At 47.4% G+C, this 25,734-nt stretch overlaps 1 protein-coding gene across 1 annotated transcript in view; it reads right to left on the bottom strand.

The window, feature by feature from the left end:
* Nucleotides 1-25,734, bottom strand: part of LOC135513368 (EH domain-binding protein 1-like) — a 204,031-nt gene that overhangs the window by 47,735 nt on the left and 130,562 nt on the right. The window contains exons 8-11 of the mRNA XM_064936294.1: nt 20,468-20,575; nt 17,504-17,656; nt 15,541-15,838; nt 4,365-4,599 (exon numbers count right to left, since the gene is read on the bottom strand). Of these exons, the coding sequence (XP_064792366.1) occupies nt 4,365-4,599; nt 15,541-15,838; nt 17,504-17,656; nt 20,468-20,575 (794 nt within the window). The remainder of the gene's footprint in view (nt 1-4,364; nt 4,600-15,540; nt 15,839-17,503; nt 17,657-20,467; nt 20,576-25,734) is intronic.

Here is a 25,734-nt window from a genome sequence, read left to right on the forward strand (position 1 = left end):
GACAATAACACCCTTGCCTTCGTTACACTAACGCTGAGGAGAAATGTACTTACGATGACGGAGAAACACTGAGTTTTACAAACATGAAGAACACCTGCTCTTTCCATGACAGACTGACCAGGTGAATCCAGGTGAAAGATATGATCCCTTATTGATGTCACTTCAAATCATCGTAGATGAAGGGGAGGAGACGGGTTAAAGAAGGATTTTTAAGCCAAATGTGGCGTGGACTGTGTATGTCTGCCGTTCAGAGGGGGACAAGACAAAAGATTTGAGTGCCGTTGAACGGGGTCTGGTAGTGCCAGGCTCACCGGCTTGTGTCAAGAACTGCAAAGCTGCTGTTTTGTTTTTTTACACTCAACAGTTTCCTGTGTGTATCAAGAATGGAGGAGAGCACAAGTCGATATTATGAAGGTGTTGTTGAATTCACTGTATTCAGGAAACAGCATCTATACCAGGTGTATCACCATAACACCTGAAACTAGATGTGGTTGTCTCATTTACAGTTGAAGTCGGACGTTTACATACACTTAGGGTCATTAAAACTCGTTTTTCAACCACTCCACAAATGTCTTGTTAACAAACTATAGTTTTGGCAAGTCGGTTAGGACATCTACTTTGTGCATGACACAAGTCATTTATCCAACAATTGTTTACAGACAGATTATTTCACTTATAACTCACTGTATCACAATTCCAGTGGGTCAGAAGTTTACATACACTAAGTTGACTGTGCCTTTGAACAGCTTGGAAAATTCCAGAAAATTATGTCATGGCTTTAGAAGCTTCTGACAGGCTAATTGACATCATTATGTAAATTGGAGGTGTACCTGTGGATGTATTTCAAGGCCTACCTTCAAACTCAGTGCCTCTTTGCTTGACATCATGGGAAAATCAAAAGAAATCAGCCAACACCTCTGAAAAAAAAATTGTAGACCTCCACAAGTCTGGTTCATCCTTGGGAGCAATTTCCAAACACCTGAAGGTACCACGTTCATCTGTACAAACAATAGTACTCAAGTATAAACACCATGGGACCACACAGCTGTAACACCGCTCAGGAAGGAGACGCGTTCTGTCTCCTAGAGATGAACGTACTTTGGTGCGAAAAGTGCAAATCAATCTCAGAACAACAGCAAAGGACCTTGTGAAGATGCTGGAGGAAACAGGTACAAAGTATCTATATCCACAGTAAAACGAGTCCTATATCGACATAACCTGAAAGGCCGCTCAGCAAGGAAGAAGCCACTGCTCCAAAACCGCCATAAAAAAGCCAGACTACGGTTTGCAACTGCACATGGGGACAAAGATCATACTTTTTGGAGAAATGTCCTCTGGTCTGATGAAACAAAAATAGAACTGTTTGGCCATAATGACCATCTTTACGTTTGGAGGAAAAAGGGGGAGGCTTGCAAGCCGAAGAACACCATCCCAACCGTGAAGCACGAGGGTGGCAGCATCATGTTGTGGGGGTGCTTTGCTGCAGGAGGGACTGGTGCACTTCACAAAATAGATGGATTCATGAGGATGGACAATTATGTGGATATATTGAAGCAACATCTCAAGACATCAGTCAGGAAATTAAAGCTTTGTCGCAAATGGGTCTTCCAAATGGACAATGACCCCAAGCATACTTCCAAAGTTGTGGCAAAATGGCTTAAGGACAACAAAGTCAAGGTATTGGAGGGCCATCACAAAGCCCTGACCTCAATCCCATAGAACATTTGTGGGCAGAACTGAAAAAGCGGTGTGCCAGCAAGGAGGCCTACAAACCTACAAGCATTTAAACTGAGTTTAAATGTATTTGGCTAAGGTGCATGTAAACTTCCGACTTCAACTGTAGCTACTGATGAAGGTACTGTCTCACCACGCTAGTGATGAAGGTACTGTCTCACCACGCTACTGATGAAGGTACTGTCTCACCACGCTACTGATGAAGGTACTGTCTCACCTAGCTACTGATGAAGGTACTGTCTCACCACGCTACTGATGAAGGTACTGTCTCACCACGCTACTGATGAAGGTACTGTCTCACCACGCTACTGATGAAGGTACTGTCTCACCACACTACTGATGAAGGTACTGTCTCACCTAGCTACTGATGAAGGTACTGTCTCACCACACTACTGATGAAGGTACTGTCTCACCACGCTACTGATGAAGGTACTGTCTCACCACGCTACTGATGAAGATACTGTCTCACCACGCTACTGATGAAGGTACTGTCTCACCACACTACTGATGAAGGTACTGTCTCACCACGCTACTGATGAAGGTACTGTCTCACCACACTACTGATGAAGGTACTGTCTCACCACACTACTGATGAAGGTACTGTCTCACCTAGCTACTGATGAAGGTACTGTCTCACCACGCTACTGATGAAGGTACTGTCTCACCACGCTACTGATGAAGGTACTGTCTCACCACGCTACTGATGAAGGTACTGTCTCACCACGCTACTGATGAAGGTACTGTCTCACCACACTACTGATGAAGGTTCTGTCTCACCACACTACTGATGAAGGTACTGTCTCACCACACTACTGATGAAGGTACTGTCTCACCACACTACTGATGAAGGTACCGTCTCACCACGCTACTGATGAAGGTACCGTCTCACCTCGCTACTGATGAAGGTACTGTCTCACCACGCTACTGATGAAGGTTCTGTCTCACCACACTACTGATGAAGGTACTGTCTCACCACGCTACTGATGAAGGTACTGTCTCACCTAGCTACTGATGAAGGTACTGTCTGGAAGCAGCTCTGGATGAGAGCGTCTGTTTAATGACTAAATGTCCATGTTAAAATCCTAATCTTATACAAAGAGTGGAGGATACAAGAACACAGCCTGTCCTGATTCACCACAGTCTGTTGAAGAGGTTAACACCATGACAAACTGGACTAACACACACACACACACACACAAAGGGAGGACTTAAACAAGACCATGCACAAGCAGATGCACACACACACACACACCACCCACACACACACCACCCACACCACACATCACCCACACACACACCACCCACACCACCCACACACCACCCACACACCACACACACACACCACACACACCACACACACCACCCACACACCACACACACGACGGTCTTAAATAATACAATGTTCCAACAACGTCCTTCCAAACCCTTTAAAAATGATTTCTGCAGCAGCCAGAAGTGAGTTGAAGTCTTGGACAAAGTATCAGGATATATTACTATGTAGAACGGAGGTAGAACGGAGGTAGAACAGAGGTAGAACAGAGGTAGAACAGAGGTAGAACAGAGGTAGAACAGAGGTAGAACAGAGGTAGAACGGGACATTGGAATCTGTTTGGGGATGTGTGTAAAACAGGATATTCCAGATCCTTGAGGGACAGTTTGTGTGTGTGTGTGTGTGTGTGTGTGTGTGTGTGTGTGTGTGTGTGTGTGTGTGTTCATTCGCATGTGTGTTTTTCTCTGTGAGAATATTTACAGAAACCAAACCCTGTTCTCACCACCTCTACATGTTAAACTCTGGGCCTCATTTTCCACTGAATATCTCTCCTGCAACAGCCTCAGTTTCTCTCTCTCTCTCCCCCCTCTCTCCCCCTACTCCCTCCTCTCTCTCCCCTCTCTCTCCCTCCTCTCTCTCCCCTCTCTCTCCCCCTACTCCCTCCTCTCTCTCCCCCCTCTCCCCCCCTCCCTCCCCCTCTCTCTCCCGCTCTCTCTCCCCTCTCTCCCCCTCCTCTCAGCTCTAAAGACAGGGGCAGCCCTTGGCGGAGTGCAGCCCACCACAGGCCACTGAGTCTGTGTAATTAAAGTTGTTTAGACCCCCTCACCCACAGTCACACGGCTGTGCAGCTGGTTGATAAACCTTCCTTAATGACATAGTACCACCATTACTGTTACCGCACCAAGTCCTACACAACTACAACAGCCAGCCACGGAGGGAGGGTGTGTGTGTGTGTCCGCGGGGGGGGTTATGAGGGCAGATGGGGTTCTTACCCCCCTGTAATCAGTCTGCTGATGTGTTTAAGCCCCTCATATGCTTTCTGCCCTGCATCTCATATAGACTACTTAAACCCCCCCCACCCATCCAATCACTCCCGGCCACTGGGGTGGCTCATCATGTGTGTGTGACCACCAGCCGTTTAATTACAACTAGCAGAAATGCAGAATTTAAATAAATAAATAAACAGACAAACAGCCCAATAAACTAATACCTATATTCAGATGAGGAGGTTGGAGGTGACTGGACACACACGGAGGCACATGCAAACACAACCACACACACTTTGTGAACAACCACACACACACACACACTTCATAAATACCACTACTCTAGTGCCACTACCCTCTTCAAAGAGTCTTACCTTAGGGGAGGAGAAGGCCAGCTCTCGCCCCACCACAGCTACCACGGCACTGGGTCCACTGGGCATGAATCTCTCCCTCTCTGACCCCTCCCTGGAGGTGTTGGGGGCCGAGGGGCTGGGGCCTGGAGGTCTGGGAGGTAGCGGGGCTCTCCTCTTCTGGTTACTGAAGTCTGGAGAGGGGCCCCCGGAGGGTCGGGATGGGCTGGAGGTCCGGGGCTCGTAGAACGGGTTGGATCTGAAGGAGAGAGGGAGACGGAGGGGAGAAGACAGAGTGAGGGAGGGGAGAGATGGAGTGAGGGAGGAAAGGGAGAGAGGAGGAGGGAGACGGAGTGAGGGAGGGGAGAGACGGAGTGAGGGAGGAAAGGGAGAGAGGAGGAGGGAGACGGAGTGAGGGAGGAGGGAGACGGAGTGAGGGAGGAAAGGGAGAGAGGAGGAGGGAGACAGAGGGGGGAAGACAGAGGGAGAGAGACGGAGTGAGGACGGAGTGAGGGAGGAGAGAGACGGAGTGAGGGGGGAGAGGGAGAGAGGGAGGGGAGAGAGGGAAGGGGAGTGAGGGAGGGGAGAGAGGGAGTAAGGGGGGAGAGGGAAAGAGATGGAGGGGAGAGACAGAGTGAGGGGGAGGGAGAGAGGGAAAGGGATGGGAAGTGAGGGGGGGAGAGGGAAAGAAAGAGGGAGAGGAGAGAGATATGCCATATCAAAAGATTGCATCATAATGTCATTTTACAGGCATTGTATAACTTTACATCCTCTAAAACTCTTCTGTTTTTTGTTAAATGTAATTTATTTCACTTTTATTTAACCAGTTGAGAACAAGTTCTCATTTACAACTGCGACCTGGCCAAGATAAAGCAAAGCAGTGTGACACAATCAATAACACAGAGTTACACATAAACAAACGTACAGTCAATAACACTTCACTGTACTTTACTTAGGAACACACATTCAACACTAAAATAGCTGACCAGGTACCACAGAGCCACCACACGGTTAGCATTACCATAGAGCCACCACACGGTTAGCATTACCACAGAGCCACCACACGGTTAGCATTACCACAGAGCCACCACACGGTTAGCCTTACCACAGAACCACCACACGGTTAGCAGTACCACAGAGCCACCACACGGTTAGCATTACCACAGAGCCACCACATGGTTAGCATTACCACAGAGCCACCACACGGTTAGCATTACCACAGAGCCACCACACGGTTAGCATTACCACAGAGCCACCACACGGTTAGAATTACCACAGAACCACCACACGGCTAGCCTTACCACAGAGCCACAACACGGTTAGCATTACCACAGAGCCACCACACGATTAGCATTACCACAGAGCCACCACACAGTTAGCATTACCTCAAAGCCACAACACGGTTAGCATTACCACAAAGCCACAACACAGCTAGCAGTACCTCAGAACCACCACACGGTTAGCAGTACCACAGAACCACCACACGGTTAGCAGTACCACAGAACCACCACACGGTTAGCATTACCACAGAGCCACCACACGGTTAGCATTACCACAGAGCCACAACACAGCTAGCCGTACCTCAGAGCCACAACAAGGTTTGCAATACCAACTCAGACACACATGGTTAGCATTACCACAGAGCCACAACACGGCTAGCAGCACCTCGGAGCCACAACACGGCTAGCAGTACCTCGGAGCCACAACACGGCTAGCAGTACCTCGGAGCCACAACACGGCTAGCAGTACCTCGGAGCCACAACACGGTTAGCAGTACCAACCCAGCCACAACACGGCTAGCAGTACCACAGAACCACAACACGGTTAGAGTTACCAAACCAGCCACAACACGGCTAGCAGTACCTCAGAACCACAACACGGCTAGCAGTACCTCAGAGCCACAACACGGCTAGCAGTACCTCAGAGCCACAACACGGCTAGCAGTACCTCAGAGCCACAACACGGCTAGCAGTACCTCAGAGCCACAACACGGCTAGCAGTACCTCAGAACCACAACACGGCTAGCAGTACCTCAGAGCCACAACACGGCTAGCAGTACCTCAGAACCACAACACGGCTAGCAGTACCTCAGAACCACAACACGGCTAGAAGTACCTCAGAACCACAACACGGCTAGCAGTACCTCAGAGCCACAACACGGCTAGTAGTACCTCAGAACCACAACACGGCTAGCAGTACCTCAGAACCACAACACGGCTAGCAGTACCTCAGAACCACAACACGGCTAGCAGTACCTCAGAGCCACAACACGGCTAGCAGTACCTCAGAGCCACAACACGGCTAGCAGTACCTCAGAGCCACAACACGGCTAGCAGTACCTCAGAGCCACAACACGGCTAGCAGTACCTCAGAGCCACAACACGTCTAGCAGTACCTCAGAACCACAACACAGCTAGCAGTACCTCAGAGCCACAACACGTCTAGCAGTACCTCAGAGCCACACGGCTAGTAGTAAGTCAAAAGTACACACACAACGTTGAGTTAAACGGATGGCTGGGTAACACAGGACACAGGTGCTCTGAGGTCAGCTCTGAGTGACCTCATATCCCAACTGCTATGCTGGGCACTGACAGACACACACACACAGGATCTTATCAATACACAGGTCAGCCAGCCCGCAGGGTTGAAACGGACTACACCGCTCCACGTCACTCATTCAACACTCACCACTCACACACAGCCAGAGAACTAGGGGAAGGGGGGGGGGGGGGTTGGTATATCAGGCTGAAAGAAACAGACAAGTTCAGTGTGTAACTAACCCCGGCCAAGAGAACGGAGGAGAAAGGAGGATAGAAAAGCAGAGCCATAGAGGCTGTGGCATTCATCTTTGACAGACCTGCCTTGGCTAAAAGACATGTAAAAAGACCCAGGCTACAGTCCAATCGTGTCATTTTTACTCCCCCTCAGCCCAGCCACTTTCCCTTAGGGTATCCCTGTCGAAACCGGATGCAGTATGATTGCCATCTTAAGTGGCGGTCCAATTCACAAACGTTACCCCCCCCCCTCCCTCTGCCCTCGATTTAGCTCAAGGGAGCAAGTGAACTACTTTGTTCACTCGCGGGGTTGTTATGACCACAATTCAATGCAAACTGCAGTCACGTGTCAAACGAAGTGCCACAAAGTGTCCGATTCAATCAAGATGACTGCATCTGTCGGCATGTGAGAGATAAGTACTACTCATGCATGCTAGCTAGCTAACAAATACATATAGACAACATTCATGTTAGAGGTGGCAAAAAATATAATGCTCAAAGAGGATCCTATAAATGCAGCTAGCTAAACACTTTTTGGGGGGCGGAATTTGAAAATATATTGGAACAAATAACCATAGGTAACTATAGCTTACTACCTGAGAAGAGTGCCATGTTAGCTTGCGAGGTGCATAAATAGCTTTAGGTTGGTTATTAGGCACAACTTCTGAGCTTTCCAAGAAGGGCGTTGCCTATCAGATCATCACGGTCTCTAGCATAGACAGGAGAATTCGAAGGTACACTAAGATGTGACAAGGTAAAACTTCATTGAAGGGCGGTATACAGTCGTGGACAAAAGTTTTGAGAATGACACAAATATGAATTTTCACAAAGTCTACTGCCTCAGTTTGTATGATGGCAATTTGCATATACTCCAGAATGTTATGAAAAGTGATCAGATGAATTGCAATTACTTGCAAAGTCCCTCTTTGCCATGCAAATGAACTGAATCCCCAAAAAACATTTCCACTGCATTTCAGCCCTGCCACAAAAGGACCAACTGACATGTCAGTGATTATCTCGTTAACACAGGTGTGAGTGTTGATGAGGGCAAGGCTGGAGATCACTCTGTCATGCTGATTGAGTTCTAATAACAGAAAAGTAGGGTGGTGCTTGGAATCATTGTTCTTCCTCTGTCAACCATGGTTACCTGCAAGGAAACACGTGCCGTCATCATTGCTTTCCACAAAAAGGGCTTCACAGGCAAAAGGATATTGCTGCCAGTAAGATTGCACCTAAAATCGACCATTTATCTTCAACTTCAAGGAGAGCGGTGCAATTGTTGTAAAGAAGGCATCAGGGTGCCCAAGAAAGTCCAGCAAGCGCCAGGACCAGCTCTTAAAGTTGATTCAGCTGCGGTATCGGTGCACCATCAGTACAGAGCTTGCTCAGGAATGGCAGCAGGCAGGTGTGAGTGCATCTGCTCGCACAGTGAGGCGAAGACCTTTGGAGGATGGCCTGGTGTCAAGAAGGGCAGCAAAGAAGTCACTTCTCTCCAGGAAAAACATCAGGGACAGACTGATATTCTGCAAAAGGTACAGAGAATGGACTGCTGAGGACTGGGGTAAAGTCATTTTCTCTGATTAATCCCCTTTCCGATTTTGCGGCATCCGGAAAAAAGCTTGTCTGGAGAACACAAGGTGAGCGCTACCATAAGTCCTGTGTCATGCCAACAGTAAAGCATCCTGAGACCATTCATGTGTGGGGTTGCTTCTCAGCCAAGGGAGTGGGCTCACTCACAATTTTTCCTAAGAACACAGCCATGAATAAAGAATGGTACCAACACATCCTCCAAAAGCAACTTCTCCCAACCATCCAGGAACAGTTTGGTGACGAACAATGCCTTTTCCAGCATGATGAAGCACCTTGCCATAAGGCAAAAGTGATAACGAAGTGGCTCGGGGAACAAAACATCGATATTTTGGGTCCATGGCCAGGAAACTCCCCAGACTTTAATCCCATTGAGACCTTGTGGATAATCCGCAAGAGGCGGGTGGACAAACAAAAACCCACAAATTCTGACAAACTCCAAGCATTAATTATGCAAGAATGGGCTGCCATCAGTCAGGATGTGGCCCAGAAGTTAATTGACAAAACACTGAGCTCTCTATCCTCCCTCTCTCCCTCCCTCTCTCCCTTCCTCTCTCCCTTCCTCTCTCCCTTCCTCCACAGCCCCAGTCAAAATACTTTGCTCCCTCTCTCTCCCTCCATCTCTCTCTCCCACCATCCCTCCCTCCCCCTCCCTCTCTCCCTCCCAGGGCTGTCCCAAATGCCACCATATTGTCTATATATACTCTACATGAAAGTATTGCACTATGTAGGTAATAGGGTGCCATTTGGGACATTACCCGGGACAACAAAAAACAAAACATGGTGGACACATTAACCTAGGAGTGGCTTATGATGGGAGGAAGAATAGTAGCGAGGGGGTTGGGAGGAGGAATGTTAGCCAGGGGGATGGGAGGAGGAATGCTAGCCAGGGGGTTGGGAGGAGGAATGTTAGCCAGGGGGTTGGGAGGAGGAATGTTAGCCAGGGGGTTGGGAGGAAGAATAGTAGCGAGGGGGTTGGGAGGAGGAATGTTAGCCAGGGGGATGGGAGGAGGAATGCTAGCCAGGGAGTTGGGAGGAGGAATGTTAGCCAGGGGGTTGGGAGGAGGAATGTTAGCCAGGGGGTTGGGAGGAGGAATGTTAGCCAGGGGGTTGGGAGGAGGAATGTTTGAGGGGGTTGGGAGGAGGAATGTTTGAGGGGGGTTGGGGGGAGGAGGAATGTTAGCCAGGGGGTTGGGAGGAGGAATGTTAGCCAGGGGGTTGGGAGGAGGAATGTTAGTCAGGGGGTTGGGAGGAGGAATGTTAGTCAGGGGGTTGGGAGGAGGAATGTTAGCCAGGGGGTTGAGAGGAGGAATGTTAGCTAGAGGGTTGGGAGAAGGAATGTTAGCTAGAGGGTTGGGAGGAGGAATGTTAGCTAGAGGGTTGGGAGGAGGAATGTTAGCTAGAGGTTTGGGAGGAGGAATGTTAGCTAGAGGGTTGGGAGGAGGAATGTTAGCTAGAAGGTTGGTAGAAGGAATGTTAGCTAGAGGGTTGGGAGGAGGAATGTTAGCCAGGGGGTTGGGAGGAGGAATGTTAGCTAGAGGGTTGGGAGAAGGAATGTTAGCTAGAGGGTTGGGAGGAGGAATGTTAGCCAGGGAGTTGGGAGGAGGAATGTTTGAGGGGCTTGGGAGGAGGAATGTTAGTCAGGGGGTTGAGAAGAGGAATGTTAGTCAGGGGGTTTGGGAGGAGGAATGTTAGTCAGGGGGTTGGGAGGAGGAATGTTAGTCAGGGGGTTGAGAAGAGGAATGTTAGTCAGGGGGTTGGGAGGATGAATGTTAGTCAGGGGGTTGAGAAGAGGAATGTTAGTCAGGGGGTTGGGAGGATGAATATTAGTCAGGGGGATGGGAGGATGAAAATGGAAGGTTTAACTAATTGTAAATTGCTGTACGACAAGGAGTCATGAGGCAGTATTTTGTAGTGAGAGGGGGTGAAGTGGGATGGAGGACAGAGGTGAGGGGGATAGAGGGGGGATAGAGGGGGGATAGAGGGGGCAGACAAGCAGAAAGAATGCAGGGAACAACCGAGTCCTTGTTTCTGAAAGAGCTCCCAAGTCACTCTGTCTTAGAGTTGAGGGGGCCTTGTGTACCTCGCACAAGGTTACACACATACACATACAGACACACACACGAAGATGCACACACACGAAGATAAACACACACGAAGATACACACACACACGAAGACAAACACAGATACACGAAGACAAACACAGATACACGAAGACAAACACAGATACACGAAGACAAACACAGATACACACACACGAAGACAAACACAGATACACACACACGAAGACAAACACAGATACACACACACGAAGACAAACACAGATACACACACACGAAGACAAACACAGATACACACACACGAAGACAAACACAGATACACACACACGAAGACAAACACAGATACACACACGAAGACAAACACAGATACACACACACACACGAAGACAAACACAGATACACACACGAAGACAAACACAGACACACACACGAAGACAAACACAGATACACACACACGAAGACAAACACAGACACACACACACGAAGACAAACACAGATACACACACACGAAGACAAACACAGATACACACACGAAGACAAACACAGACACACACACACGAAGACAAACACAGACACACACACGAAGACAAACACAGATACACCCACGAAGACAAACACAGACACACACACACGAAGACAAACACAGACACACACACACGAAGACAAACACAGACACACACACACGAAGACAAACACAGATACACACACACGAAGACAAACACAGATACACACACACGAAGACAAACACAGATACACACACGAAGACAAACACAGACACACACACACGAAGACAAACACAGACACACACACGAAGACAAACACAGATACACTCACGAAGACAAACACAGATACACACACACGAAGACAAACACAGACACACACACACGAAGACAAACACAGATACACACACTCACGAAGACAAACACAGATACACACTTGAAGACAAACACAGATACACACACCAGGGTTTCTATTTGCTGGCAATTGACTGCTTTTGTCCTTTTTTGTTGCCGATAAATAAAACTGTTGCCGGGCAGAAATGACAAGGAGAAGAAAATAATCCCATAGTTGTTTTATTAATCTGACGGAAATACATTTGACCGTCATGCTTATCGGTCTATAGGTAATTTGCATAATTTAGCGGAATTAAATTGGCCTGTGTGTATTTTCATTAGTCATCGCGTATCTTATTTATCCAACACAACTATCACACGCGCACAGCATTCAGAGACTATTTGAGGGGGATTTCTCCTGCATCTCCTCGGCTGGCTGCTGCCGAAGTAAAACACGCCCATTCATTGCGCCAAAATGCTAAATGCAATCACGTGTTAAACACAGTTTTGGTGCACGATTAAAAATAGCTATTTTTATTTCTCAACTGGTAGTTGAAGCGCGCCTCCCATTCACCATTCAGGTGCAGGCGACAGGCTGAGAGCGCTTCCTTCACAATGTGAGCAGGAGGCAGCTTGCACTTTGAAAATACTTAATTGTTTGAAACCTGAATGTTTTATTTCATATTATGAAGCATGTCTAACCTTGCTTCATAAGGAGCCTGTAGCCAAAATCTGACCGTGGAAACGTGGAGGCAAATATTTTATCAAGAGTTCCTAGGGCGGCGCGTGAGTTTCAAGTTTGGCGACGCTTCAAATGTATCTTATCATTTCTACAAATTCCGCGTGTCAGTTCTGATTTTCATATGCACATTTTCGTGTTTAATGTCAATAATAACCTTCTCGTTTCTCAAAATCATTGTCACGTGGTTAATCCTAAAAATTCTACAAATTGAAAAAGTTAAAATCACCAGCCTCTGTTACATGGATGCATTGATACACTGTGATCCAGCCTCTGTTACATGGATGCATTGATACACTGTGATCCAGCCTCTGTTACATGGACACATTGATACACTGTGATCCAGCCTCTGTCACATGGACACATTGATACACTGTGATCCAGCCTCTGTTACATGGACACATTGATACACTGTGATCCAGCCTCTGTCACATGGTCACATTGATACACTGTGATCCAGCCTCTGTTACATGGATGCATTGATACACTCCTGCTTTTGATACCGTCGATCACCACATTCTTTTGGAGAGATTGGAAACCCAAATTGGTCTACACGGACAAGTTCTGGCCTGGCTTAGATCTTATCTGTCGGAAAGATGTCAGTTTGTCTCTGTGAATGGTTTGTCCTCTGACAAATCAACTGTAAATTTCGGTGTTCCTCAAGGTTCCGTTTTAGGACCACTATTGTTTTCACTATATATTTTACCTCTTGGGGATGTTATTCGAAAACATAATGTTAACTTTCACTGCTATGCGGATGACACACAGCTGTACATTTCAATGAAACATGGTGAAGCCTCAAAATTGCCCTCGCTAGAAGCATGTGTTTCAGACATAAGGAAGTGGATGGCTGCAAACTTTCTACTTTTAAACTCGGACAAAACAGAGATGCTTGTTCTAGGTCCCAAGAAACAAAGAGATCTTGTGTTGAATCTGACAATTAATCTTAATGGTGTACAGTCATCTCAAATAAAACTGTGAAGGACCTCGGCGTTACTCTGGACCCTGATCTCTCTTTTGAAGAACATATCAAGACCATTTCAAGGACAGCTTTTTTCCATCTACGTAACATTGCAAAAATCAGAAACTTTCTGTCCAAAAATGATGCATAAAAATTAATCCATGCTTTTGTCACTTCTAGGTTAGACTACTGCAATGCTCTACTTTCCGGCTACCCGGATAAAGCACTAAATAAACTTCAGTTAGTGCTAAATACGGCTGCTAGAATCCTAGAACCAAAAAATTTGATCATATTACTCCAGTGCTAGCCTCCCTACACTGGCTTCCTGTCAAAGCAAGGGCTGATTTCAAGGTTTTACTGCTAACCTACAAAGCATTACATGGGCTTGCTCCTACCTATCTCTCTGATTTGGTCCTGCCGTACATACCTACACGTACGCTACGGTCACAAGACGCAGGCCTCCTAATTGTCCCTAGAATTTCTAAGCAAACAGCTGGAGGCAGGGCTTTCTCCTATAGAGCTCCATTTTTAGGGAACGGTCTGCCTACTCATGTCAGAGACGCAAACTCGGTCTCAACCTTTAAGTCTTTACTGAAGACTCATCTCGTCAGTGGGTCATATGATTGAGTGTAGTCTGTAACAGGAGTGGGAAGGTGAACGGAAAGGCTCTGGAGCAACGAACCACCCTTGCTGTCTCTGCCTGGCCGGTTCCCCTCTTTCCACTGGGATTCTCTGCCTCTAACCCTGAGTCACTGGCTTACTGGGGCTCTATCATGCCGTCCCTGGAGGGGGTGCGTCACCTGAGTGGGTTGATTCACTGATGTGGTCATCCTGACTGGGTTGGCACCCCCCCTTGGGTTGTGCCGTGGCGGAGATCTTTGCGGGCTATACTCAGCTTTGTCTCAGGATGGTAAGTTGGTGGTTGAAGATATCCCTCTAGTGGTGTGGGGGCTGTGCTTTGGCAAAGTGGGTGGGGTTATATCCTTCCTGTTTGGCCCTGTCCGGGGGTGTCCTCGGATGGGGCCACAGTGTCTCCTGACCCCTCCTGTCTCAGCCTCCAGTATTTATGCTGCAGTAGTTTATGTGTCGGGGGGCTGGGGTCAGTTTGTTATATCTGGAGTACTTCTCCTGTCCAATTCGGTGTCCTGTGTGAATCTAAGTGTGCGTTCTCTAATTCTCTCCTTCTCTCTCTCGGAGGACCTGAGCCCTAGGACCATGCCCCAGGACTACCTGACATGATGACTCCTTGCTGTCCCCAGTCCACCTGGCCGTGCTGCTGCTCCAGTTTCAACTGTTCTGCCTTATTATTATTCGACCATGCTGGTCATTTATGAACATTTGAACATCTTGGCCATGTTCTGTTATAATCTCTACCCGGCACAGCCAGAAGAGGACTGGCCACCCCACATAGCCTGGTTCCTCTCTAGGTTTCTTCCTAGGTTTTGGCCTTTCTAGGGAGTTTTTCCTAACCACCGTGCTTCTACACTTGCATTGCTTGCTGTTTGGGGTTTTAGGCTGGGTTTCTGTACAGCACTTTGAGATATCAGCTGATGTACGAAGGGCTATATAAATAAATTTGATTTGATTTGTATAGAGAGAAATAGTCCTATAGTCCTATAAATACTATATTAACTACAACTCAAAACTTCTTACCTTGGAATATTGAAGACTCGTGTTAAAAGGAACCACCAGCTTTCATATGTTCTCATGTTCTGAGCAAGGAACTTCAACGTTAGCTTTCTTACATGGCACATATTACTTTCTTCTCCAACACTTTGTTTTTGCATTATTTAAACCAAATTGAACATGTTTCATTATTTATTTGAGGCTAAATTGATTTTATTGATGTTTTATATTAATACATACATATATGGGTCCAGTGTATTTCTCAAATGGCCGTTAAATTTTTGGGGCGGCAGTGTAGCCTAGTGGTTAGAGCATTGGACTAGTAACCGAAAGGTTAAAATCCCCGAGCTGACAAGGTACAAAATCTGTCGTTCTGCCCCTGAACAGGCAGTTAACCCACTGTTCCTAGGCCGTCATTGAAAATAAGAATTTGTTCTTAATTAACTGACTTGCCTAGTTAAATAAAGGTAAAAAATAAAATAATAAAATCTTCCCATTTTCCTAACAGAAACCCTGACACACACTAGAGAACAAATTCACTTTATGACTGAAACCCGTAATCATCCCTAAATCTCCTCTCTTTACCCCCCCCCACCCCACATCCCCCCTGTAACTCACTCATCCAGTTGGTCCTCTGGTGGTGGGTTGGTGTCAGCATACAGGTACTTGCTCATATCCACCGGCCTGACCCCCTTCCTCCCCCTGGGTTTGGGAGCCTCCGGCTGCTGGACCTGGGGCCCCTGGGGGTCGGGGTCGGAGACTAGGTCTGGGTCCTGGTCTGGCTCGTCAAACGGGTTGTACTCTGTGTGCGAGTGTGTGTTGACTTCGTCCTCGTCGAAGGGGTTGGAGGGCTCCTGGACATAGTAGGCCTCTGGGTCCTGTCGGAGGGTGAGGGAGGGGGGCAGGGAGGGGGGTCCTGTGACAGAGAGAAAGGGCGAGAGAGAGATGGGTCAATATTATCTTAGCTGTCTGTCTGTCCGTCAGTATTCTGCTTTACTGACAGAATACATAAACACACAGGATTCACAATGCTACGTGACATTTCTTGACATCTCGACAGCAACAAAAGGGTAACATTTGGTTTGGCAGGCACTTTATAAACAACCTCAGAACAATAAAATAAATCTTTCAACAACTATGTCAATAAACTTGGACTGAAAACACAATACAAAATATAAATATAAAATTCATAAAGGATAATAAATCAGTCTTTGATGTCGACCCCATAATAATGTACATTATGTGGACACCCCTGTCCCAATGCATAGTGCCCACTGTAAAGTTTGGTGGAGGAGGTATAATGTACACTGACATTATGTGGACACTCCTGTCCCAATGCATAGTGCCAACTGTAAAGTTTGGTGGAGGAGGTATAATGTACACTAACATTATGTGGACACACCCCTGTCCCAATGCATAGTGCCAACGGTAAAGTTTGGTGGAGGAGGTATAATGTACACCGACATTATGTGGACACACCCCTGTCCCAATGCATAGTGCCAACTGTAAAGTTTGGTGGAGGAGGTATAATGTACACTGACATTATGTGGACACTCCTGTCCCAATGCATAGTGCCAACTGTAAAGTCTGGTGGAGGTTGTATAATGTACATCGACATTATGTGGACACCCCTGTCCCAATGCATAGTGCCCACTGTAAAGTTTGGTGTAGGAGGTATAATGTACACTGACATTATGTGGACACCCCTGTCCCAATGCATAGTGCCAACTGTAAAGTTTGGTGGATGAGGTATAATGTACACCTACATTATGTGGACACCCCTGTCCCAATGCATAGTGGCAACTGTAAAGTTTGGTGGAGGTTGTATAATGTACATCGACATTATGTGGACACCCCTGTCCCAATGCATAGTGCCCACTGTAAAGTTTGGTGTAGGAGGTATAATGTACACTGACATTATGTGGACACCCCTGTCCCAATGCATAGTGCCAACTGTAAAGTTTGGTGGAGGAGGAATAATGGTCCGGGACTGTTTTTCATGGTCCGGACCCTTTAGTTCCAGAGAAGGGAAATCTTAACCCCACAGCATACAATGACATTCTTGACCATTCTGTGCTTCCAACTTTGTGGCAACAGTTTGGGGAAGGACATTCCCTGTTTCAACATGACAATGCCCCTGTGCACAAAGTGAGGTCCATGCAGAAATGGTTTGTCGGGTGTGGAAGAACTTGACTGGCCTGCACAGAGCCCTGACCTCAACCCCATCAAACACCTTTTGGGATGAATTGGAACCCCGACAGCGAGCCAGGCCTAATCGCCCAACATCACTGATGCTCGTGGCTGATTGGAAGTAAGTCCCTGCAGCAATGTTCCAACATCTAGTGGAAAGCCTTCCCAGAAGAGTGCATGCTGTTATAGCAGCAAAGGGGGGCACAACTCCATATTAATGCCTATGATTTTGGAATGAGATGTTCGACGAGCAGGTGTCCACATGCTTTTGGCCATGCAGTGTAAATCAAACTGCTAAAATCCCTTGTCCCTTATAGACAGGTAGACATACAGTACAGAGAGCGAGACAGAGAGACAGAACAGGTATATAGAGGTCAAAGGTCAAGCCTACCATCATCATCATCACCGAACGGGTTGAAGTGATTGGTGTGTTCCAGGTGGGAGGGGTCATCAACATCATCAGCCGGATCTTCGAAGGGATTGGAGCAGAGGGCAGGGGGCGTGTCCTGATCCTCCTCCAGGAAGTTCAGCTTACTGATCAGCTCTGTCGCCATGGGAACCAAAACAATGCAGGAACGAAAAAACAAATTTAACAAAACAAAAACAAACAAAAAAAGGAAGGAAAATAGTTCAAACTAGCGGAAGAAAACGAGATGAAACATCCTCACAACCAAAACCCTGATGAAAGAGTCAAAATGAAGACAAACATACAGAAATAAAAGAGTACAAAAAAAAATCTGCACTTTGGAGTGAACCACTCGAGTTCATTTAGTTTCCAGAAGTATTCCTTCCTTCTGGTAAAAGGTGACTGGTTAATGCCTGTCCGTCTCTGTCCAGCTTCACTACAGTTGGAGTCCAGCGGGGAATTCAGCAGAGATTGATGGAACCGGGTTGCCATGAGAACCACTAGTGCAGGCTGGGAGTTGCCACAAGAGATTCATCTTCTTCCTCATCAAGACAACAAAGCCTGTCTAGGTTGTGTGTGTGTGTGTGTGTGTGTGTGTGTGTGTGTGTGTGTGTGTGTGTGTGTGTGTGTGTGTGTGTGTGTGTGTGTGTGTGTACGTGTCTCAACAGTGTGTGAGAAACTAAATGCTAACTGTGTGTGCTTCTGAATGTGGTATGTGAGCGTGAGAAAGTCTATTGCCAGAGTGAGTGAGATGATGAGCGAGTGTGTGTGTGTGTGTGTGTGTGTGTGTGTGTGTGTGTGTGTGTGTGTGTGTGTGTGTGTGTGTGTGTGTGTGTGTGTGTGTGTGTGTTAGAGAGAGAGTGTGGGAGAGTGTGTGTGAATACGTAGTGAAGTGGTAGTAGCTGATAAGGTGTGGTATTTCTCCTACTGCATTCTGGGCCATATTAGGCCATCATTGTCACAAGTGGCAGCAGCATTGTGTGTGTGTGTGTTGTTTTCTCTATGGTAACAAAGCAACACCATAAAGGAGGAATATGACTGACCATTGGTTCACTACAAATTGCAGACAAAAGGGGGAGGTTCAGGGTTCGGGGGCTTGGACACCAGGAGGGCAAACTGAAAAAGGACAGAAAACCAGCCAATGAAAACCAACCAAAGAAAACCAACCAATGAAAACCAGCCAATGAAAACCAACCAATGTACTAAACGTAATCTGAAGTGCAACACGAGAACACCAGGCAACACGACTACATCACCAATGGTACAGAGAGGGAGAGAGAGCTAGGGCAGGAGAGAGAGCTAGGGCAGGAGAGAAAGCTAGGGCAGGAGAGAGAGCTAGGGCAGGAGAGAGAGCTAGGGCAGGAGAGAGATCTAGGGCAGGAGAGAAAGCTTGGGCAGGAGAGAGAGCTAGGGCAGGAGAGAGAGGCTAGGGCAGGAGAGAGAGAGAGCTAGGGCAGTAGAGAGAGCTAGGGCTGTAAGAGAGAGAGAGAGCTAGGGCAGTAGAGAGAGAGAGAGCTAGGACAGTAGAGAGAGAGAGCTAGGGCAGTAGAGAGAGAGAGCTTGGGCAGTAGAGAGAGCTAGGGCAGTAGAGAGAGAGAGCTAGGACAGTGGAGAGAGAGAGCTAGGGCAGGAGAGAGAGAGAGAGCTAGGGCAAGAGAGAGAGAGCTAGGGCAGGAGAGAGAGAGCTAGGGCAGTAGAGGGAGAGAGCTTGGGCAGTAGAGGGAGAGAGAGCTAGGGCAGTAGAGAGAGAGAGCTAGGGCAGTAGAGAGAGAGAGCTAGGGCAGTAGAGAGAGAGAGCTAGGGCAGTAGAGAGAGAGCTAGGGTAGTAGAGAGAGAGAGCTAGGGCAGTAGAGAGAAAGAGCTAGGGCAGTAGAGAGAGAGAGCTAGGGCAGTAGAGAGAGAGAGCTAGGGCAGTAGAGAGAGAGAGCTAGGGCAGTGGAGGGAGAGAGCTAGGGCAGGAGAGAGAGAGAGCTAGGGCAGGAGAGAGAGAGAGCTCAGGCAGTAGAGGGAGAGAGCTTGGGCAGTAGAGGGAGAGAGAGCTAGGGCAGTAGAGAGAGAGAGAGAGCTAGGGCAGTAGAGAGAAAGAGCTAGGGCAGTAGAGAGAGAGAGCTAGGGCAGTAGAGAGAGAGAGCTAGGGCAGTAGAGAGAAAGAGCTAGGGCAGTAGAGAGAGAGAGAGCTAGGGCAGTAGAGAGAGAGAGCTAGGGCAGTAGAGAGAGAGAGCTAGGGCAGTAGAGGGAGAGAGAGCTAGGGCAGGAGAGAGAGAGCTAGGGCAGGAGAGAGAGAGAGCTAGGGCAGTAGAGGGAGAGAGCTTGGGCAGTAGAGGGAGAGAGAGCTAGGGCAGTAGAGAGAAAGAGCTAGGGCAGTAGAGAGAAAGAGCTAGGGCAGTAGAGAGAGAGAGCTAGGGCAGTAGAGAGAGAGAGCTAGGGCAGTAGAGAGAAAGAGCTAGGGCAGTAGAGAGAGAGAGCTAGGGCAGGAGAGAGAGAGAGCTAGGGCAGGAGAGAGAGAGAGCTAGGGCAGTAGAGGGAGAGAGAGCTAGGGCAGTAGAGAGAAAGAGCTAGGGCAGTGGAGAGAGAGAGCTAGGGCAGTAGAGAGAGAGAGCTAGGGCAGTAGAGAGAGAGCTAGGGCAGTAGAGAGAGAGAGCTAGGGCAGTAGAGAGAAAGAGCTAGGGCAGTAGAGAGAGAGAGCTAGGGCAGTAGAGTGAGAGAGCTAGGGCAATAGAGAGAGAGAGCTAGGGCAGTAGAGAGAGAGAGCTAGGGCAGTAGAGAGAGAGAGAGAGCTAGGGTAGTAGAGAGAGAGAGCTAGGGCAGTAGAGAGAGAGAGCTAGGGCAGTAGAGGGAGAAACAAGAGTTAGAAAGAACAAGACAAAACGGGACAGAACAACAGAACGAGACAGTGAAAACGAGTGAGAAAGAAAAAGAGAAAAGGTTGAAAGTTGAAAACAGAAAGACCTTGGGAGGGAGACTGAGCGCTGCTTGGCGTTTTACTAGCCAGCTTTAGGAAGTAGTCCTCGGGGTCTCCGGCTAAGCAGCTGAGAGCATTGAGCTGGTTTACCATCTCTGAAAACAACCAGGCCAGAGAGCAGGAAGGGAGGAGAGCAGTGAGCAGAGAGAAAACACACAATACACACATATATTCAGAGGTTATATGTGTGTTAGGTAGTAGAATATCATATATGTGGAAGCCTAAAAGAGTACATATATTCAGAGAGGTTATGTGTGTGTTAAGTAGTAGAATATCATATATGTTGAAGCCTAAGAGAGTACATATATTCACATATATTCAGAGAGGTTTTATGTGTGTTAACCTTTACATTAATGTGCTACCTAAGAGAGCACGTAATTGTCAAAATAAAGGAAACACCAACGTAGTGTCTTAACAGGGCGTTGGGCCACCAGGAGCCAGAACAGCCTCAACGTGCCTCGGCATTAGACTCAACAAGCGTCTGGAACTATAGAGGAATGGCAACACCATTATTCCACGAGGCATTACATCATGTGGTGTTTTGCCAAATGGTGTTAGAAAACACAGTCTCAGGCGGCGCCCCAGAATCTCCTACAAGTGTTCAATTTGGGTTGAGATCTGGTGACTTCGACGGCCATGGCATTTCGTCAACAACGTTTTCATGCTCTTCAAACCATTCACTGACCACTCGTGTCCTGTGGATGGGGGCGTTGTCATCCTATGGGGACATAGCCAAGATAATGACCTGCTCAGCATTTTTATACATAATGGGATGTTAATTGATGAATTAACTCCGTAACCACAACCTGTGTGGAAGCACCCATTTTCAATATACTTTGTATCCCTTATAGTGTTTCCATTATTTTGGCAGTTACCTGTATATGACAGAACATAGTTGTGTTAGCTTTGGTAGCAACGCTGGGGCTTAGAGACAACATATATTCAGAGTCCTGTGTGTGTGTGTGTGTGTGTGTGTGTGTGTGTGTGTGTGTGTGTGTGTGTGTGTGTGTGTGTGTGTGTGTGTGTGTGTGTGTGTGTGTGTGTGTGTGTGTGTGTGTGTGTGTGTGTGTGTGTGTTAGATAGCACATATATGTAGAAGGCAAGAGAGCACATATATGCACATACTGTACATGTTAAGAATAAGAGAATGCATAGCCACTAATAGAACCCTGTTAACTTATCCTTGCTAGCACAGCTAATACACACATATACTGAACACAAATATAAAAACACAACAAGCAACAACTTCCACGGTTTCACTGAGTTAAAGGTCATATAAGGGAATCAGTCAACTGATATGAATTCAATAGGCCCTCAATCTACGGATTTCACATGACTGGGCAGGGGGGCGCAGCCAATCAGAATGAGTTTTTTCCCCACAAAAGGGCTTTATTACAGACAGAAATGCTCCTCAGTTTCATCAGCTGTCTGGGTGGCTGGTCTCAGACGATCCCACAGGTGAAGAAGCCAGATGTGGAGGTCCTGGGTTGGCGTGGTTACACGTGGTCTGAGGTGAAGAAGCCAGATGTGGAGGTCCTGGGTTGGCGTGGTTACACGTGGTCTGAGGTGAAGAAGCCAGATGTGGAGGTCCTGGGTTGGCGTGGTTACACGTGGTCTGAGGTGAAGAAGCCGGATGTGGAGGTCCTGGGCTGGCGTGGTTACACGTAGTCTGTGGTCATAAGGCCGGTTGGACATACTGCCAAATTCTCTAAAACAACGTTGGAGGCGGCTTATGGTAGAAAAATGAACATTCAATTCTCTGGTAACAGCTCTGGTGGACATTCCTACAGTCGGCATGCCAACTCAAAACTTGAGACATTGTGGCAATGTGTTCTGTGACAAAACAGCATATTTTTTAGAGTGGCCTTTTATTGCCCCCAGCACAAGGTGCACCTATGCAATCTTAATGCTGTTTAATCAGCTTCTTGATATGCCACACGTCGGGCGGATTAATTATCTTGGCAAATGAGAAACGCTCACTAACAGGATTGCAAACAAATTTGTGCACAAAATAAAGAGAAATAAGCTTTTTGTGCGTATGGAACATTTCTGGGATCAGTTATTTCAACTCATGAAACATGGGACGAACAATTTGTTGCGTTTCTATTTTTATTCAGTACATATGTAAAGTCTAAAAGCACACATACATTCATAGACAGTAGCGGTATCTGCAGGGGGGACTAGATATATAGTGCTTTCATTTCTAAACCAGATATACAAGAATTTATTCTTAGCTGACTTACCTAGTTAAATAAAGGTTACATTTAAATAAATAAAAATATATACACTACTGGTGAAAAGTAGCCAATAGCATTCCAGGTGAAGCTGGTTGAGAGAATGCCAAGAGCGTGCAAAGCTGTCATGAAGGCAAAGGGTGGCTATTTGAAGAATCTCAAATATAAAATATATTTTGATTTGTTTAACACTTTTTTGGTTACTACATGATTCAATATGTGTTATTTCATAGTTTTGATATCTTGACTATTATTCTACAATGTAGAAAATTGTAAAAATAAAGAAAAACCCTTGAATGAGTAGGTGTTCTAAAACTTTTGACCGGTAGTGTATATGAAAATAACCTTAATATAAAAAGACGACATTCTGTACTGTCCAATCATATGAATAATTTGATCTCAAAACTAAAATGCTGGAGTATAAAGACAAATGAAAATGTTTTACTGCACAGTCCAAAGTGTATATTCGCTGACAACTGCAGCTACCAACTAGCATCTTTAGTTAGACATGCTAGCACTATGCTACCCGCATCTGTCGCTACAAATTACTAGCTAGGCTAACTAGCATCTTTAGTTAGTCATGCTAGCGCTATGCTACCGTATCTGCCGCTCCAAGTTACTAGCAATGCTAGCTAGCATCCTGGGACTGATCTAGGTTGAAGATACCCAGGTTAGAATAAAAATAATTAATAATAATTTTTCATATTAATGGGACTAGCGCCAATGCTAACTAGCATCGCTGGACCCGTTGTTTAGAATTCTTCAACATTTTTGCAAAGAGTTGTGGGATACTACAATCCTATTGTCTTAACCTTTGTTATGTACAACCTAGGGACTAAGGCAGTGTTTCCCAAACTCAGTCCTCGGAACCCTAAGGAGTGCATGTTTTGGCCCCTAACACGACACAGCTGATTCTAATAATTTAAGCTTGATGATTAGTTGATTATTTTATTTGAATCAGACCCCCTTGGGGTCCCCAGGACCGAGTTTGGGACCGCCACTATGACAAAGACTTACGCCCGTATGCATATGACCAGTGGCGCGCAGCTATAGGCACCCGTTGTATATTTATGTACGTTGAGCGGAGAGGAAGAGGAGAAACACACAGTTTAATGTAAAGAGCCTACGCTTTGTGAAGTCAGAGCGAGCAAAGCTGAACACAGCAGCTCCCATTCATTAGTCACAGTGTGATCTGGAGTATAAACGGATAGATGGAGGGTTGGAGGGAGAGAGGGATGGATGGAGAGAGAGAGAGAGCGAGAGAGAGAGGGATGGGGGCAAGAGAGAGAGGGATGGGGAGCGAGAGAGAGAGGGATGGGGAGCGAGAGAGAGGGGGAGGAAGAGAGAGAGAGAGAGAGAGAGAGAGAGAGAGAGAGAGAGAGAGAGAGAGGGGGAGGAAGAGAGAGAGAGAGGGGGAGGGGGAGAGAGAGAGGGATGGGGAGCAAGAGAGAGAGGGATGGGGAGCGAGAGAGAGAGAGAGGGATGGGGAGCGAGAGAGAGAGGGATGGAGGGAGAGAGAGAGAGGCAGAGAGAGCGAGAGGCAGAGAGAGAGAGGCAGAGAGAGAGAGGCAGAGAGAGAGAGAGAGAGAGAGACAGAGAGAGACAGAGAGAGAGAGAGAGAGGAGAGAGAGAAAGAGAGAGAGAAAGATGGAGGGAGAGAGAGAGAGATGGATGGAGAGAGAGAGAGAGAGATGGATGGAGAGAGAGAAAGATGGAGAGAGAGAAAGAGATGGAGGGGGAGAGAGAGAGGGATGGAGAGAGAGAGAGGGATGGAGAGAGAGGGATGGAGGGAGAGGGATGGAGGGAGAGAGTGATGGATGAAGGGAGAGAGAGAGAGAGGGATGGAGGGAGAGAAAGAGAGAGAGAGATAGAGGGGGAGAGAGCGAGAGATGGAGGGAGAGAGAGAAAGAGAGAGAGAGAGAAAGATGGAGGGAGAGAGAGATGGATGGATGGAGAGGGAGAGAGAGGGCTACAACACCACCATGTGGCAACAACACCACCATGTGGCAACAACAACACCATGTGGCTACAACACCACCATGTGGCTACAACAACACCGTGTGGCTACAACAACACCACCATGTGGCTACAACACCACCGTGTGGCTACAACACCACCGTGTGGCCACAACAACACCGTGTGGCCACAACAACACCGTGTGGCAACAACACCACCGTGTGGCTACAACACCACCATGTGGCCACAACAACACCATGTGGCTACAACACCACCATGTGGCTACAACACCACCGTGTGGCCACAACAACACCGTGTGGCAACAACACCACCGTGTGGCTACAACACCACCATGTGGCCACAACAACACCATGTGGCTACAACACCACCATGTGGCTACAACACCACCATGTGGCTACAACAACACCATGTGGCCACAACACAACCATGTGGTCACAACAACACCATGTGGCTACAGCACCACCATGTGGCTACAACACCACCATGTGGCTACAACACCACCATGTGGCTACAGCACCACCATGTGGCTACAGCAACACCATGTGGCTACAACACCACCATGTGATCACAACAACTCCATGTGATCACAACAACTCCATGTGGCTACAACACAACCATGTGGCTACAACACCACCATGTGGTCACAACAACACCATGTGGCCACAACACCACCATGTGGCTACAACACAACCGTGTGGTCACAACAACACCATGTGGCTACAACAACACCATGTGGCTACAACACCACCATGTGGCCACAACAACACCATGTGGCAACAACAACACCATGTGGCTACAACAACACCACCATGTGGCTACAACAACACCACCATGTGGTCACAACAACACCACGTGGCTACAACACCACCACCATGTGGCTACAGCAACACCATGTGGCTACAACAACACCACCATGTGGCTACAACACCACCACCATGTGGCTACAACACCACCACCATGTGGCTACAACACCACCATGTGGCTACAACAACACCATGTGGCAACAACACCAACACCATGTGGCTACAACAACACCACGTGGC

Source organism: Oncorhynchus masou, chromosome 24 (assembly GCF_036934945.1).
Source record: "Oncorhynchus masou masou isolate Uvic2021 chromosome 24, UVic_Omas_1.1, whole genome shotgun sequence".
NCBI classification, from domain to species: Eukaryota; Metazoa; Chordata; class Actinopteri; order Salmoniformes; family Salmonidae; genus Oncorhynchus; species Oncorhynchus masou.